Source organism: Ahaetulla prasina, chromosome 1 (genome assembly GCF_028640845.1).
Source record: "Ahaetulla prasina isolate Xishuangbanna chromosome 1, ASM2864084v1, whole genome shotgun sequence".
NCBI classification, from domain to species: domain Eukaryota; kingdom Metazoa; phylum Chordata; class Lepidosauria; order Squamata; family Colubridae; genus Ahaetulla; species Ahaetulla prasina.
The window spans coordinates 96,012,454-96,024,931 of NC_080539.1; the positions used below are offsets into that span (position 1 = coordinate 96,012,454).

General features: G+C 34.8%; 1 protein-coding gene across 1 annotated transcript in view; it reads left to right on the forward strand.

The window, feature by feature from the left end:
- The window catches only part of SYNE1 (spectrin repeat containing nuclear envelope protein 1), a 363,177-nt gene that overhangs the window by 160,011 nt on the left and 190,688 nt on the right, over nt 1-12,478 (forward strand). The window contains exons 55-64 of the mRNA XM_058172424.1: nt 602-738; nt 1,985-2,162; nt 3,766-3,948; nt 4,590-4,733; nt 6,301-6,456; nt 7,607-7,771; nt 8,920-9,092; nt 10,226-10,379; nt 11,602-11,745; nt 12,131-12,295. Of these exons, the coding sequence (XP_058028407.1) occupies nt 602-738; nt 1,985-2,162; nt 3,766-3,948; nt 4,590-4,733; nt 6,301-6,456; nt 7,607-7,771; nt 8,920-9,092; nt 10,226-10,379; nt 11,602-11,745; nt 12,131-12,295 (1,599 nt within the window). The remainder of the gene's footprint in view (nt 1-601; nt 739-1,984; nt 2,163-3,765; nt 3,949-4,589; nt 4,734-6,300; nt 6,457-7,606; nt 7,772-8,919; nt 9,093-10,225; nt 10,380-11,601; nt 11,746-12,130; nt 12,296-12,478) is intronic.

Genomic DNA, 12,478 nt, shown 5'->3' on the forward strand with positions numbered 1-12,478 from the left:
CTCACAGGCTCCTGGTTTCTAGCCTGATATCTTAACCACTGGAGCTAATTGGCTACCTCCATACTTTCAAATCTGATTCCACTGATCAATCAGCTGAACATTCAATTAATCAGTTCATGAATTTATTCTTTCACAACAAAATGTGCTATTAATTTTTCCTCCTAACATTAACCAGAATACATGCAAAAAAGCAATAATTTTTTTTTACTTGCTTCAGTGAAAAATAATCTGTAGTCTATATAAGTTTGTTCCTTTAGTAGATTTCATGGTTAATCAAACTTGGTTAAAAAGCAATTTAAAAAGCATTTTCCTAATATATATCTCATTACTGAATTTTTATCTACCAAAAAATAATAAGATTTGCCTAGGTGACTTTCAATTTTTAAAAACCTGGGGTTTATCTAAGAAATAGTATCCAATTTGCTTTTTTAGATAATGTGTTTGACTGACTGTACCTCCCCTAAAACAAGTCAGATCATGTGTTGGACTTCAAGGATCTCTTTGCACTTTGCTATCCTATCAAACTTTTAAAAAATTTATATGAAAATGGTGAGAGCACTTATGCTGTTATAATTTTTCATTATGGTTTTGTTTTATAAAGGAAACTCTAGATGCCCTAACAAAGGCAGAGTCAATTAATGATGATATTAAGATTCAATTAAATGATCTTTGCCGGTTTTCCAAAGATTTGAGCACCTATTCTGCAAAGGTTTCCCAGTTATTTAAAGAATATAATAGGTAAGTTTTCCATCTTCTATATAGGAAGTTATTGATTTATGACCGTAGGTTTAGTAACTGTTCAAACAGTTGAACAGTTTGAACAGCACTTAAAAAAAGAAACTTATGACTTCTTATTGTACTTATGACTGTTGTACCCCCACCCCCCATGATCACATAATTAAAATGCAGGTGTTTGTCAACTGGCATGTATTTATGATGGTTACAACATCCCAGGGTTACATTTGCAACTTTCCTAGCCGGCTTCTGACAAGCAAAATCAATGGAGGAAGCTGAATTTGTTTAATGTTTGCACAATTCACTTTATGACTGTGATGATTCACTTAATGACCACAGCAAAAGGTTGTAAAATCAGGTGCAACTCACTTAATGACCACCTTGCTTAGCAACAGAATTGTGGTTGTAAATCAGGGGCTTCCAATAGAATGTTATCCTACTTCCCCCCTACATTGCGAAGCTTTGCTATACTGTAATTACTGTTTACAAATGTGTTTCAGAGCAAATTAAAATATTACACCAGTACAAAATAAAATGAATCTCTCTTTGAGCTAACAGATGCCAATGTAGGGGACACTATTTTGTTCTGATTTAGCTCATGAAGACCCTCTATTGATCTGTTATATAAATAGCTTATATAAATATTGATATATTAGAATATTGATATAATATCAAGTTCACATATGACCTTTTCTCAACCTGATAACCTTAAGATAAGTACAAGTCCAACTCTCAAAATCCCTGGGCCAACATAATCATTGAGATAAAGTCTGATGTAATGTTGTCAATGTTTTTTCTTGGATCATTACAATGTTAGTGAAAGTTTTTGAGAACCACCATATAAATCAGGGGTAAGCAATGTAGTGCTTGTAGGTACTATAATTTTATGTCCCACGTGTATCATCTATCTATCTATCTATCTATCTATCTATCTATCTATCTATCAATCAATAGAATCTACCTATACTAGCTGTCTGTCTGTCTTCTAAAATTGGTTTATTTTCCAAAATTTTATGACATTCAAAATAAAAACGCTAACAAGTTTTAAAATTTCGTAGTCTTGTGAAATATTTTTTTAAAAGAATGTACTTTCATTTTGTTGCCCACATCAGACATGATTTTTTTCATTATTCATCACCCTTACTTGAAAGGCCATTCCTTGGTGCATCATGTGAAAAGTTGCAGTTACTTCTTCCTTCCTAATATAATCCCAATCTATATTTCCATTTGTCTAACATGGTTCCCAAAGTCTTTGTCTACAAGCTTCAAAGGGATGCCAAAGTAAAGAGCAGGCCTTGCAACAGAGATTCAGGGCAGTCTTCAGAGATTTTCAGCAATGGCTGGTCAATTCCAAAATCACTACTGCCAAATGTTTTGATGTGCCTCAAAATGTCAGTGATGTTACAGCTAACATACAAAAAATACAGGTAATTCTTCAAATTCAATCCAACGTTTTCAGAACATTAATAAAATGTACTTAAAATGGAATGCTTCTGTCTGAATCTTGTTATACTATTGTGAAAAGAATCTGGAACTAAAACCATGAGATACCCCATGGGCCTTAGCAAAAAGTTATTTTTTCATAGTATTATCCAATTAAAAAATGCTTCTATTCAGATGTGTTGCTGGTTGTTTCCCCTGTTTCCCACAATGAAATAGCATTTGAGGAAGTCAAATGATTGTGCTTTCATTGTAGATAGAACATAACTTGTCATGTTATATGGATACAGAACAATTGTGGCTAATTTGAATTGTGTTTAGTAGAAACAAATTAGTCTCAGGTAGTTTACAGATACTTTTTGACTTGCAACAGTTCGTTTAGTGATGTCCAGAGTTACAACGGCACTGACCATTTTTCACATGACCTTTATAGTATCTTTATGGTCATGTGCTCAAAATTCAGATGCTTGGAAATTGGTTCATATTTATGAGTGTCCTGGGATCATGTGATCACCTTTTGTAGCCTTCTGACAAACAAAGTCAATGGGAAAATCAAATTCACTTAACAACCATGTCACTAACTTAACAATTGCAGTGATTCACTTAACAATTGTGGGAAGAACAGTCGTAAAATGGGCAAAATTCACTTAACAAATATCTCACTTAACAACAGAAATTTTGGGCTCAATTGTGGCCATACGTCGAGGACTACCTGTGCTTTACTTTGGGAACTTGCTATACCTATGGGAACACTTAACAGTTCTCTCCATGAGAAAAAACAAGTAAAAAATGGGATTCATTCATACCTATGTTTTGCTAGTTACCAAATTACTTACATTTTGTGGAGCCTACTAGTTCACACCACAAACACTATTTTATTCCTAGTCCTTAAGTACAATTCTGAATAACCATGATTCTGTAAGTGTTGATTATATAAAGATAACTTTTTAATGTATTTTTTCGTCCTCACAACCAGGCTATTTATAACTTAGAAAATATACTTACAGAACCACTGAGAACCCACTATTTATTTATGCTTGTATATGAGCAATTTAAAAATATACAAATCGGAGGAATATCTGCGTTTTAACTTTTCCCATTGTTCAGCGAGCACAGAAATATTTGGCTTTGAATCTAAAATGTTTTTTCATATGTATAGTGTGATAATGATACAATAAATTTACAAATAGGATGAAGACTATTGCTAACATAGTGTAAGCCACCCTGAGTCTTCGGAGAAGGGCGGGATATAAATGCAAATTAAAAAAAAAACCAAAAAACCCCAAATTGTCTTTATTTATGTGTATTAATGAATGCAGTAAAGGGAACAAAGCAGAATGGGGTTTCTATTGATAGAATATTGGCTTAAAAATGTAATTAAAATAGTTTTTAGAAGGAAAGTATTAGATGTTAGATGTTCTCTCTCGGCTTTCAATAATTGGAGAGAAACTTTCTACATCTTAGGTGTAAAAGGTTACACGAGCAACGTAAATTATAGTTTTTTATTTGTTAGCTTTAGCAAATGTTGTGTTTGTACATATTACTTACTACTTTTATCATTAGTCTGTATATGTGTGTATTTTGGCTTAGGAATTCTTATCTGAAACTGAGACTGGTCAACATAAATTAAATTTAGTGATATCCAAAGGAGAACTGTTAAGTTCTGTATTACCTAAAGAAAAAGTTAAATCCATTCAGACCAAAATTGCCTCAGCTAAAGAGGACTGGAAGAAATTTATTTCCACTCTACACCAAAAGGAAACAACTTTAGAGGTATGAGATCAATTACAAAAGAAATCAATAAGTTGAAACCATTTTTTAAACTTTTCCTTCTAAATGTACTTGCACTTAATTCTACATTAAGCCTAAATGATAGATCTTATCTTTTATCTATATCTCTTATGTCTCGACTTTTAATAAAGTTTTTAAAGCCATTTTGTTTTTGGTCACTTTTAACATAATTGTATTTTGGAAAATACAAAGAAGAATTTCTGAGAACAATTACTAAAGCCAGGCAGATAGATTCTCAAATCCACAAGCTTTGTTGTGTTTTACAGATTAGTAACCAAAGATTGTACTAGGTTTTGAAAAGACTGGGAGGCCATATAGCCAATTAATACTGGGAAGATATGTTCCATATGTCTGGCAAGTTAATTTATCTTTTAATTAACTAAAGATTCTGGATGAACTTTAAAGACAGTCTTACATATATTCTGTTTCAATAGTTTGGGCCAGTCAGTATAGAATGTTGGTTCTCTTTCTTGAAGCAAAGAAATATCTCATCTGGAGCAGAGATCCCATTCATGACAATGTTAGAGTTAATAGTGCTTCTGGATACTGAAGCGTATGGTGAAAATACTTTATCCAAAATTATGGACTAGCAATGAATGCTCCTATCCTGATTTTTTTTCTAGAATTTAAAGGTACAGATGAAAGACTTTGAAACAAGTGCTGAACCTCTTCAAGATTGGTTAAATAAAACCAAAGAAATCGTGCAAAGCAGTAATAATAATCTGCATGACCTTTCCACTAAAAAGAGAGAGCATCAGAATCTACAGGTAATATTAAGATAAGATATCTCTATTTACTTAAGCATATTTGGGGCCAATAGATTTCTTTACGAATGAAGGCAAATGCACATGTCCCAGGATGAAGTTGCAGGATCCAGTCTGGCTTGGTCACCGGGACCAGAGGTTTTGTTTTCCAAGCTTTTGGACTTGTGCTGGAGCCCATCTTCAAATAACTTCTCTCTAGCAGTGTGTGTACTCTTCTGTGTGTGGTATGTGTCTGTTGTAAGTGGCTTTTTAGATGTTGATCGGGGTGTTTTGATGGCTGGCTTTTACGTCATTAGCTGTCCCTTGCCTGTGCTGCCCAGCCCTTGCCTTCTAAGTACTTGATAGACTGGTGGTAAATCAGCACTCATGTTGACTGATGAGGGGCCTGTTTCCCAGGCTTCAATCATTCCCTGGCTATCTTTGTACCTGCTCATCCAACAATCCTGGCAGCTGCAAAATTGAATTGTATGTCCCTATTCATTAGAGTGTGAGGCTACCAATGAGTTCGGGTCTCCTTGTCTTACAATGTTTCTTTAGGTTATATGTTCTTATGTACAAACTGATTCTTATGATCAGTTGAAAACATGCCCAAAGACCATTTTATCTGTTGTGGAAAAATCTAGCAAATCTCATTTCAAAGTTCAAATCTTTTTGAACACCAGACTATTCAATCCAGTGCTTATGTGATCTTCATTGCTACAAGGGGATATTTAATTTGATACTGCAAAAAGAATCCCTCACTCTTGGCAAAGAAAAATGTTCACAGAACGACTAGGCCAGGGTTCGGGAACGACTAGGCCAAGGTTCGGGAACACTCAAAGATCCACAAAGATCCTAACTGGAAACCCCCGTTCAATTCTGGAGCTGACCAAAAGTCCAGTTCCCCCATAATAGAGTCTCCTCCTAGCATGGCATCCTTTTTCCTCTGCTGAAGGGAAGTCCGGTTCCCCCACCATAGTCTCCTCCTAGCACAGCATCCTTTTTCCTCCCCCTGTCCTAACCGAAAACCCTATCAATTGTGAAGCTGACCAACAACAGGGAGCCGCAGCAGAGGGATAAAGGAGCTACATGCGGCTCCTGAGCCGTGGGTTGCTGACCGCTGGACTAGGCAATATCATAGAAAAAAAATGGCCTTATATCATGTTTAGCACTTTGAGAAACCCAAATTTCAAGTTCTTGACTTTATAATCCCAGTGTTAAATATGGGGCTCAAAATAACATGTGTGGGAGAGAGAGAATGTTGATCAATAACAACAGACTAGGCTTCATAAAATGTTTATAACCTCGATTAATATATTTATGTCATGGGCATTTATCCTATTTTTCATTAACAAGTATTGTAATTAGATTGCTGAAAAACTGCTTGAAACCGAAGCGCTATTTTGAGGAAAGGTATTTAATCCCCTGCTGAAGAAACAATACACACTGTCATGTGTGAAACTGATCGTTAGGAAAGGCTTAGCATTTCCAAGTCCGTTAACAAAACTTTTCTATCCATCTACTTTTCTTGCTGCTTGCTCCTTTTTCCCCCCTCATTAGTACTAAACAGATATGTGCTTGTGCTTTGCAGTCTGTCCTTGAAGAAATAAAATGTAATGAGCCTCAGCTCAGCAGATTAAAAGAAAAAGCTCAGCAGCTTTGGGAAGAACAAGCTGCCAGCAAAAACTTTGTGCACAGAGTTTCTCAGCTATCATCTTTCTATCTTGCTCTGAGCAACCTAACAAAGGTAATGCTCCTATATGTGCTTTTATGCAACAACTCTAGTAAAAAATAGAAGCCTGCTTTCTGAAATGCTGCGTATCTGTTTATGAAATGGCTTCTATCTTTATTTTAAAACCAGTATAATTGAAGCCATACCGTATCAAGAGGAACATTATATTAAGAAACGGGATACAGACAGTTATCATTTTGTAAGAAAGGAACATTGTGAACTTTAAAACTAATAAATTCAAGGCCTAACCAGCAGAAGAAAGAAGAACACACTGCTTGTTTAATGCATGTTCTCCTAAATCGTTATAAAACGAAGACCAGTTTACCATTCTGTTCACATATAAGTTTATTTTATTTATTAAATTTATTTGCTGTCCATCTCGGCATGAGGCAACTCTGGGCAGTATATAGCATTAAAAACAGTAAAACCATATATATATAGTGGAGGATTCATGGGGGAGGGGTAATGTGGGATCTAGTAGTGTTTCATCAGCCACCTCCAGCATGATACTCCTTCATTGGGGCCCCAAGCCAGCTGGCAGAGCCAGATCTTCAGGCCTTTATGGAAGGTCAGGAGGTTGGGAGCAGATCTCACGGGGGGGGGGGGGAGGTGGGGGGAGGTAAGATATTCCAAAGAGCTGGAGCCATAGCAGAGAAGGACCCTATCTGCTGGAATTCCTTGACCAATGGGATCTGCGGCAGGCCTACTCTGCTGGCGGGGGGGGGGGGCAGGCCTATCCCATTGATAAACAATGCATATCGAACTGAATAAAATGTGCATACTATATAATTAGCAAGTATACCCAATGCATATGTAAATATTATCTGTACTGCGATCCATAACTTGTTGCCACATGTGATTTTTATAAATGCAATAAGGATTTAAAAAGTATAATCAGAAGAATCACCCAGCCACATTCATTAGATATGTCAAACATGTACAGTAGTCTAGTTACAAGCAAATTTTAGTTTTGGATTCAGTGCTATAAATAATATGTGAATCCTGGAGAAACACAGAGGAGGAAAAATGGGGCAGTTAAAATTTTGCCCATTTACTCATTCTGAACTTAGTTTTCTGAGATTTCCCTTTCTGGTTTTTTTTCAACTCTAGTGGAATGATAGATTATCTGAATGGTTGGTAATGTTAACATCTGTATGAATTTAAGGAAAAGGTCTCCAGAATGGACAGAATAGTAGCAGAGCACCAACAGTTCTCTCATGGACTGAAGGAGCTTCAGGACTGGATGGCAGATACAATTCAGGTGCTTGAATCTTACTGCTGTCCCACGGCAGACAAAAACGCCCTTGATAATAGAATGGCAAAGCTTGAGGTAAGCAGATAAGATGTCAAAGAATCCTACATGTCAGGATTTCCATTCTAAATGTTTTTATTCATTGATTTATATTATGTTTTCTAATAGTGTAAAATGGATTATATAAAATTATACAATTATGTATGTATTTTTTTCCAAGAGTTTATATATATAAAATCATCTTACTGTTGAAATAGTTGGAGTCTTATTCAATAAACTATTTGATTGTTTGCAAACAGTTGGGATTTGGGGTCAGTATGCTATAGACACATGTATGGTCTAAAGAACCTGACTCCCAAAGTATAAATCCCCAGGACTGTACCTTTATAAGTTTTCCTTTTTTATTTATTTAAACATTTGAATTCTGTTTCCCATATTGAAATTGCGGATTGCTTTATGGTAATCAATAACTTGTAGTAATTAATGTGGTTTCTCAGGTAATTATGACTACCTAAGGGTTTGTTTGTTTTTAAAGTCTATTGGAGCAGACTTTTAATTGACCAAAAATACTGCTATGTACAGGAGTCTCATTGTCCTTTCTTAATTGCTGAAACACCCAGGTATCAGTGAGTACAACACATAAAAACTCCTTTATTTCTAGAAAACCGTAAATATTCTTTCCGAAAATACAGTTTTGTTAATTTTTTTCACTAATAACATTTTCCTCAACATTTTTTTAAATCAAATTTCCTGTTTAGAAAGCCCTTAAAAAGAGTGGTGAGTGAGGAAAGCGAGGAAATATTTAAGAAAATAGGAGGATGGTATATTGGATTGTTCGCCACCTTAAATTATTTGTACATGAGCCGCCGTGGCGCAGTGGTTAGAATGTAGTACTGCAGGCTACTTCTTCTGACTGCTGGCTGCCTGAAATTTGGCAGTTCGAATTTCACCAGACTCAAGGTTGACTCAGCCTTCCATCCTTCTGAGGTTGGTAAAATGAGGACCCAGATTGTTGGGGGCAATATGCTGTAAACTGCTTAGAAAGGGCTGTAAAGCCATTTACAGCCAATATGCTGTAAAACCACAGTATACCACTGTGAAGTGGTATATAAATCTAAGTGCTATTGCTACAAATAATAAAGATGGGACACAAATATATAAATAAATAATTGGAAAAAGGTACAGGATCACAATAAGAATATAAACAGGGTCTCTTTGCTTTTCAGGCAATCCTTTCATTAAAGCAAGAGAAAGAAATTCAAATGAAAATGGTGGTGACAAGAGGAGAATCTGTTTTGCAAAGTACGTCAGTAGAAGGAGCATCTGCGATTGAAGAACAGCTGAAAACACTTAAGGACACATGGGCTTCCCTCTTGTCTATGTGTATCCACTGCAAAAGGTAAAACACAATATGGGTATGAAAGAATTTATAAAATGCACTATACAAACCTCAGCACAAAGAGAATAGTCTATATCAGTGGTACTTAAGCATGATCCTAGAACCCTGGGAGTTTCTCAAGACTCTCTCAGATATCCCCCAAATTATTTGTCAGCTGTATTGAAATGTAATACAATATTAAAATTCCATCAAACAATGTTAAGAAACAGTAACTGTTTAAGAGTCTTTTTTCCTTTTCTCTTTGTCAAAAAATACTAATTCAAATATTGGCAAACAACACGTATCAACAATCAATTGTTGTTGATCAGCAATCAGGTATAAATTTCTCCTTCTTGTTGTGTATGATAATTGTGTATGATAATTTCCTTAGGTATTTCTCTCAATTCTATAGATTTTACTATTTCATTAAAAGACCAAACTCTTGGGGATGTTGGCTAAATGAAATAGCTGGGCTTGTATAGATATATAGACAGCCAGATTATTTCAAAATAACTCTTTAAGAGCCTTGCAAATAGCACAGCTGTTTTAATAGTTCTCTAATGTGGAGTGCTTTTTATGAATGCATTGCACATCCGTAATATAAGTATTCTTAATATATAAGAATAATTAGAACCATTTGTTGATAATGTAATTGGAATTAGATTATTCTATTTTTTTTATTATTTTTTTTGTCACAAACAAATGTCATAGATAAAACAGCATATCTTGAAGAAAATATATATATATATAATTAAAATTATGCATCAATTATATTAATTGGATATAATGAAGGGAACAATAGGACAGGAACGGTAGGCACATTTGTGCTCTTATGCACGCCCTTTATAGTCCTCTCAGGAATGGGGTGAGGTCAATAGTAGACAGCTTTTGGTTGAAGATTTTGGGATTTTGAGTAGAGACTATGGAGTCAGGTAATGAGTTCCAAGCATTAACAACTCTGTTACAGAAGTCATATTTTCTGCAATCAAGTTTGAAGCGGTTGACATTTAGCTTGAATCTATTTTTTGCTCTTGTAATATTGCGATTGAAGCTGAAGTAGTCTTTTATAGGAAGGATATTGCAATAGATGATTTTGTGTGTTAAACACAGGTCATTCTTATACAGAACTAAGTATATGTATTTTATCATTGCAGCCAGCTTGAAGGAGCTCTTTCCAAGTGGACAAGCTACCAAGATGATGTTCAGCAGTTTAGTAGTTGGATGGACAAAATAGAAGCAATTATGAATGCCTCAGAAAGACAGTATTCTGAACTGAGGGAAAAAAAATCTTCACTCAGCAAAGCTAAGGTTTGTAGAAAGTCTACCCTAAAAAAATATAATTGCAATATCATATTTTAGTAGTAGAGCCATTTTGGTCTAATGGTTAAGGCACCAGGCTAGAAAGCAAAAGACTGTGAGTTCTTGCCTTAGCCATGAAAGCCAGATGGGTGACTTTGGGCCATCTATCTCAGCCCAACCCAGCCCAGGATTATTGTTGTGGAAAAAACAGGAGGAGGAAAGAGTATTAGATATGAATGCCATCTTGAATTATTTATTAAAAAATTATAAAGGTGGGAGAGAGAGAGAGAGATTAGATAGATAGATAGATAGATAGATAGATAGATAGATAGATAGATAGATAGATAGATAGATAGATAGATAGATGATAGATATTCCCTTGCAGAATATACTATATAGAAAAATACTATATTATCAAAGGAGTTGCTTTCTCTTGGCATATTAAAGTCTATTTCTCAACTCTGCAAAAGTTTTTTTCTTTAATGTAACTAGCTCCTATTTAAAAAAGACTTTAAAAACTTAACATTTATCTGTGTTCTGGTTACATGTGTATCTTCAGAATAGAACTTAAATTCATTTTTTACTTCTTATTGTTTAATCAACAAATATAGCATTATTGTTACTTTTTTTGACAAATCCCTAAGGAGCCTCAGCAGTTCACAAATAAAATAATGGCAGTATATAAGAATGCTGATGGGCGCAAGGTTTTAAATGTTTGATTTTTTTAATTCAAATATTTAAAAACTTAATTGTACAACTGAAAAAAGTTGTCAAAAAGTATAGGACTAGAGGAGGGTCCTTCAGCATAAGTCCATTTCAACATGGCTCAAGCAATATTCTGTAAGATTATTAAGTCCAGGTTTTTTACATGCTGTTCCTTCCTTCCTTCCTTCCTTCCTTCCTTCCTTCCTTCCTTCCTTCCTTCCTTCCTTCCTTCCTTCCTTTCGCACGGATTCTGAGTTCCTCATGGTCAATACAGTTAATTCACAATCCAGAATGTTAACTGTTGTTTCGAATTTTGCTTTGGGTTAGCTTCAGAAAAACTACTGTTACTACATTTACTATTTAGCCTCATTTTGTTCCTTTATGATAACAGGATTGTAGTTAAAGTCTTACTGGGTTTTGACCCTGGCAAAGTGAATCCTTTTGTTTCCTGTAATTAAGTTCTAATTATGTATTGTTTACAATACATATTATTTTAGGTGGTTAAATTGATGTTTGTCCTCTACAGTTACTTAAAGAAGAAATATTTAGTCACAGTACATTGCTGGAAGCTATTGAAGTCAAAAGCACGGGCATGACCGAGCATTATGTCACTCAGCTTGAACTGCAAGACCTTCATGAGAGATACCAGCTTCTCAAAGACAGAATAATGGTATTGCTGCATTTTACAATGCTATGTTTATTCTCCTTCACTATAATTGTTTGGTGAAGATGTTAAAGAAATGCTGTTGTTTCTTTGCTCACAAATTTCATAGTATTTGAATGTTTGGGTATATGTGTGCATATGTGTATTTTAAGTGCATTTCTATTAGTTAAAAGGATCGCTTTTATTAATAGTATCAATTAATTTGATAAATTACCATAAGTACTCAGATTGGCATATTAACCTCTTACCTATTTATTTATTAATCACTGATTTATTTAAGCTCACGAGAAGCAGTACAGAAATAAAATGTCACCATTACATGCAGTATTTGGTCAGTGTCAGGAAAGTCTGTTGATTTACACCATAATCTTTATATTTCTGATAACAATAGGAAACAATAACTAAAGCTGAAGGATACATTCACTTGCATCAAGAATACCAAAAGAATTTGAAGGTCTTTGAAGTATGGCTGGAAAAGGAACAGGAAAAGCTCAGCTGTTTATCACACCTTGAAGGCGATACAGAGAGATACGAAGCAACACTCCAAGAGCTCCAGGTAGAATTTTAGAATAATTTTGTCCTAATAATAATTACCTTGCAGTTTATCCTTTGTTTTCTAAACTCCAATCAACTTGGAGCAGGCATTGGATTCTATTTTTCACATACATCTTGTTTCAGTATCAATATCTAATGCTAAGTATCAGTATCAATATTCTGCCAGCTTGTCAGTCTTTGTTAG